At 37.1% G+C, this 4,980-nt stretch overlaps 1 protein-coding gene across 1 annotated transcript; it reads right to left on the bottom strand.

Moving 5' to 3' along the window:
- Positions 1–1,079: 1,079 nt before the first annotated feature.
- Positions 1,080–4,351, bottom strand: LOC112696505 (syntaxin-71). Its single transcript, XM_025749302.3, has 9 exons — positions 3,848–4,351; positions 3,518–3,643; positions 3,061–3,220; positions 2,861–2,946; positions 2,685–2,753; positions 2,554–2,598; positions 2,347–2,409; positions 2,184–2,260; positions 1,080–1,299 (listed from the first exon to the last, which is right to left on the bottom strand). The coding sequence occupies exons 1-9, from the start codon at positions 4,001–4,003 to the stop codon at positions 1,284–1,286; spliced, it is 798 nt and encodes a 265-aa protein (XP_025605087.1). The 5' UTR covers positions 4,004–4,351; the 3' UTR covers positions 1,080–1,283.
- Between the last annotated feature and the right edge of the window lie 629 nt (positions 4,352–4,980).

Genomic DNA, 4,980 nt, shown 5'->3' with positions numbered 1-4,980 from the left:
CACAATATTATGCATTAGTCTAAAGTCTTATGCATTCTAAATATAAAACATTAACTTATAGTCTTATATATAATGACTAATAACACAAAATATTAAGGTTTACAATACTTAAATTCCATATAATAATAGCCATCATCCATCACTAATAATACAAAATATTTATTGTGTATGGTGACTGGACCACCGGACCGATTTCGGGTGACCCAAGCTATGGCACGGACCCGATCCGAAATAATGACCAGGTCTATTTTTTGAGACCCTTACCCAGTCCTAGACCCGATGAAATCACACCAAATTAGCCCCTAAAGTGTTCGGGACCGGACCGGATCTTTGGGCCGGGCCGGGCCATGCTCATCCCTACTTCAAAGTAACAAACATAATCCAAAACACTCAATTTTTATCTTTATACTATTGTAAGTTAGGTTGGAAGAAATTAGGTTTTGGCTAAAAAATTACAAAAATACTCTCTCACTAAAAAAAACTAAGTCCGGCGGGAAAGCCCATCCTGCCCCGCCAAAGCCCACAGTTTAAGCGGTGTGAGTTAAGTGAGCTTTTACTATTTAGCGGTCCTAATTTTTCAACTTGATCCCGCCTTTTTTGGCAGGTTATGCGGAACGATCCGACGGATTTAGGCCCGTTTGCCATCCCTAACTGCCATGCCACATGATAACTTCATCTAGAATTTACTATGGTACTCATAATTTAATCTAGGAAATTACTAGAGTGAAATTAGAACTTCAAAACCAAATTGAATAATTTCATAAATTTACTTCTTCCATTTCTCATTTTGAATTTGGCCGGTGGCCACCTTTCTTCTCTACTCACCACGTTTTGAAGAAATCGGCGAAGACATTTTGCCAGAAAACGGCATTGCCGTTTTGACGGGATTTTCCAGCACCCCCAGTTTCCGTTAAACACTTTTTTTTAATGGATAATTATCTGACTTCAACATTCGTGAGTAACAGTGATTTTTGTTTTCCGATATTCATTAAAAGAATTAAGTAAATATTGGAATTGTCACAAGTTGGGGAAATACCAAGGGCCAATCAGCCAGCCACGTATAATGTCAGATTCCAGAATTATACACAACAATCCGCAACTATTTCACATATATGATATATCATAACGGCATACAGAAGTTTGTTTGTAAAAGGACAAAGCTACCTCTCAAGTGGCACGAAGAATTCACAAAAAATAATAACAAATCAGACACGATATTCTCAAGAAAATACATGAAAGCAGGTAAGCCATGCTAATAAATCTATTTTCCATGGTTTGCAGGATCACTTCTTTAGCACGCTGCAACAAAAGCACAGCAATCAGTAAAGTATCTCAACAAGCAAAACGAAACATCCAATCCAAGAGCAAGACTAGTAAGAAAATTCATATGATTTTTTTTATTTAAAAAAAAATAAGATTAGATAACAAATCATAAAAATTATTAACCCTCTCATGAGATGATTACTATCTACCCGTCAATGATTCAGTTTTTTATACAACAGTAATCATTACGAGTTTCTCATGATTTCATGTCATTAGCACAGAAATTAGCTACTAACTAACTGAAAGGAAATTTCTAGTTTTACTAGATGAGTTATTATTGCACACCATAGATTAATACAAGTATTCAGTAAACTATATGAATTAGCAAGATCGACATCAAAATCATTTTTAATTTTGTGAAATGTTTTATCGATGAAAATATAAACAATCCACTTCCAGCCCCTCCAAGTGGATGTTTTTAAAAAATTACAAATAATAACACTAAACATAGAAAATATATACTCATGATTTAGAGTATAAGAAAGATTTATAATTATTGTAGAAAAAACGAAGGCCGGATGGAAGCCATGACTAGAGGGAAGATTATGAAACTGATGTAGTGATGTCTTCAGCAAAGGCTGCATAGCCATAACATGAATATGTGATGAATACTTTCATTAAGAAACCACAGACCACAAACTTAACTTTGTCAGCAAATGATATTTGAATTTTTTAATATTCAGCGGGAGGAAAGAAAAATAGTTAAAACATTAGACTAAAACTCTATCACACAAGCAGTATTAATATATACACCCGACTTTCTAATTTTGAAAGTAAAAAATGAATAGGGCATGAATTCACAAGGAAAGATGAGTGATGGTGCTTGCAAGTTCTAGCAGAGAGAGAGATAAAAGCCTTACTTATAGAGATAGGCAGCTATCCCCAAAATTATAATCAACAAAACAATATCAATACAGAAGTTTCGACTGGAACGAAGCTGGATGAAAACAAAAAAAAATCATGAGATTCACCAAGAAATCTGTAACTGGTTCTGATGGAAATCTACAACTAAAAGATTATTACCTGCATCACTGTGTCTTTAAGTCTAACATTGGTATTCTTAAGGTCAGAAGATGCTTTGTCCACCTGTAAAGATGACAAATAACTATGTCACATTAACTTCATCTTTCTAATTCTAGTTGTCTTTTTGTTTTAGCTTTTTTTAGTTTTTTTTTTTTTTCCTTTAAGCTTCCAGGCTTCTGGGTGTAGGCAGAAATTAATGACACTCACCTTAGTATCAATCTCATCCATCAGAGGAACTTGTCTATCCATTTCCTGCATCAAGCATATAAACATTGAAATTGGAACTAAAAATAATCACATGCACATAAAGGAAGTACAAAGGCAATAAGGAATCTTACCTCGTTCATATCAGATGCCATGTTTTTCAAGGTATCCAATCCTTCTGCTATCACATCCAAACCTTGATCCTGAAAAAGTTTCATATTACTGACATGAAAACATTGCCAGAGCAACCTCCATTATATATGTCACAGAACACAACAGGAGAAATTCTTAACAGCTAAAAGTAACATGCCTGTTTCATTCTACGCATTTCATACTCCTGCCTAAATCGGCTAGATTCCTCAGTTTGTTGGAAGTACTCATCATCAAATCGCCCATCTGTAAATAATGAGTCACACAAATATATGGAGATTGAAGACCATTAGTTGGGAAGTTTTACACACACAAAATAACATACATGTGTCAGAACAAGACGTGGATAACTCCAATTACCAGAATCGAATTTGATTTCAGGACGTGATGCAGAAGCTGTCCAACCACCAGTTTGCTTGGGTGCTGCAGGGGTCCCGTCTGGGATAGCTTGTATCCTCTCTGGCAATGCAAGAACTAGATCATTACGGGCAGCAAATTCTTGCGATGAAAGCCCCTTTACCTGTGAATAGATTGTACCATACAAACATCAGCATGTCAGTAAGTTACTAAGAATTTTGTTCGTTGGGGGAAGACGATCAAGCAAAAAAGCTTAGAAGCACGCTAATTAGACTATGTAAACATTTTTTTTAATGTGCAATAACTGAAACCACATAAAGCAACAAGCGAAACAACAATAAACCTGCCCCTCTCCCAAATTTTGGGCGGATAAGTCTAAATGTGAGTCGAATAAATCTAAATCATCACCTTGTGCTTCACTACACTTTATTATTCCAATCTAATAATGATAATGACCAACCTTTTTCATAGCCAGCCTCTGCAGTTTAGGGACCTCTTCCAGTAATCTAGCCTTGGTACGACGAATCTCCGCATTAATCGCTACAGCAGATGCCTTACCTTTCTCCTTCGAAGCTTGTTCTGCTTTCTGCACAAAATTAACTCCACAAATTACAAAGCTTTCCAGCAATTAGGGCACAAAATCCAGCACTCCCCAAACTGTGAATTTCCATGTTTCTCCCAACAATTATCTAAATCACTCAAAGTCCAAAAACCTAATCAACCTAATCAAACTCAGAATAAACCAAAACTGAAGAAAAGCATAGAGAAGAGTGAGATCAGAGTGTGTGACCTGAAGCGCAGCCTCGATGTCAGCGTCGACGACGGCGTAGAGCCTGGCGAAGGCATCGTCACCGGAGATGTTGGCGTCCTTCTGCCTGTCGACGTCGTACTTGTCGTACTTCTTGCAAATGGAGTCGACTCTGGTGAGGAGGTCGATGACGCTCATGGCTGCTGTTGCTGTTGATGATGTTTCCCTTCCACTATTGGGAGATCAAATTCCGATCTGAGTTCCTGGAAATGGCGTCAGTAGTTATACTCGGTGGATGAAGAATAGCTGGACGGGGATGTTAGCATTCGGAGAACTGAGAAAGGAAGAAGAAGGGGTTCGCGATCCAGCCTGTGGCAACTGTGAATACAATTTTTTTTTCCCCCGAAACTGTTTAGAGCTCATTTCACTCTTGCGTTTTTCTCTTTTATTTTTTTCTGTTTTTTTCGGCTTCAAGGTTTTTTTTTTTCTTTTTTTCTTTTTCCGGCTTCAAGGTTGTTTATCGCTAGCAGAATTGAACCAATAATCAAATTAATCATATTATTATCATCAATAGATTCCATATTGAATCAATTGATCCAATTATAATTAAACATTATATAATAATATATATTTTTATTTAATAAAAAAGTATTTTTTTATTTAATCGAATTTTGTCAAATTTGATCAAATTAATTTTAACCAGTTTTAATCATATTTGATCGAATTTTTTATTAAGTTTGACTAAATTTAATCCGATTAATTATTAATAGATTCAAATGCTGATCTAATCTAAGTTAATGATTAGATGATCAAATTTTTTATTGGACCAACTACTTGAAAAAAAGGAAAATTATAAGAAACAAAAAACACAAAGCTGCTCAAAAGGTTGGGCCAGAAGGTTGGGAGCTTTGTCGGGTTGGGCCTTTCTACTTTGGGTTCTGGAAGTGAACGGCTCGCCCGGATGCACATCACCGCAGCAACCTTGATGAAGGATGCTTCGTTGGAGGGGAGGGTCGCCGCCAAGATATGGTCGGGACCGGCGGGATCGGACGGTCAAGCTCGCTGGGGAGCTGTTCGGTTCGCCGAGAGGATGCTTGTAACTGGCCAGATCGAGTCACTGGGGCTGATGCTGACGGCGGGACTGGACCTGTCGGTGGCACACATGGAGGATGCTT

Source organism: Arachis hypogaea, chromosome 6, assembly GCF_003086295.3.
Source record: "Arachis hypogaea cultivar Tifrunner chromosome 6, arahy.Tifrunner.gnm2.J5K5, whole genome shotgun sequence".
In the NCBI taxonomy this organism is placed as follows: Eukaryota; Viridiplantae; Streptophyta; class Magnoliopsida; order Fabales; family Fabaceae; genus Arachis; species Arachis hypogaea.
This window is presented reverse-complemented; position numbering and strand designations above follow the sequence as displayed.

Coding starts and splice junctions, on each gene's coding strand:
- LOC112696505 (XM_025749302.3), bottom strand. CDS start 4,003: ATGAGCGTCATCGACCTCCTCACCAGAGTCGACTCCATTTGCAAGAAG. Junction 3,644..3,847: donor ACATCGAGGCTGCGCTTCAG/GTCACACACTCT, acceptor AATTTTGTGCAG/AAAGCAGAACAAGCTTCGAA. Junction 3,221..3,517: donor AGAGGCTGGCTATGAAAAAG/GTTGGTCATTAT, acceptor ATCTATTCACAG/GTAAAGGGGCTTTCATCGCA.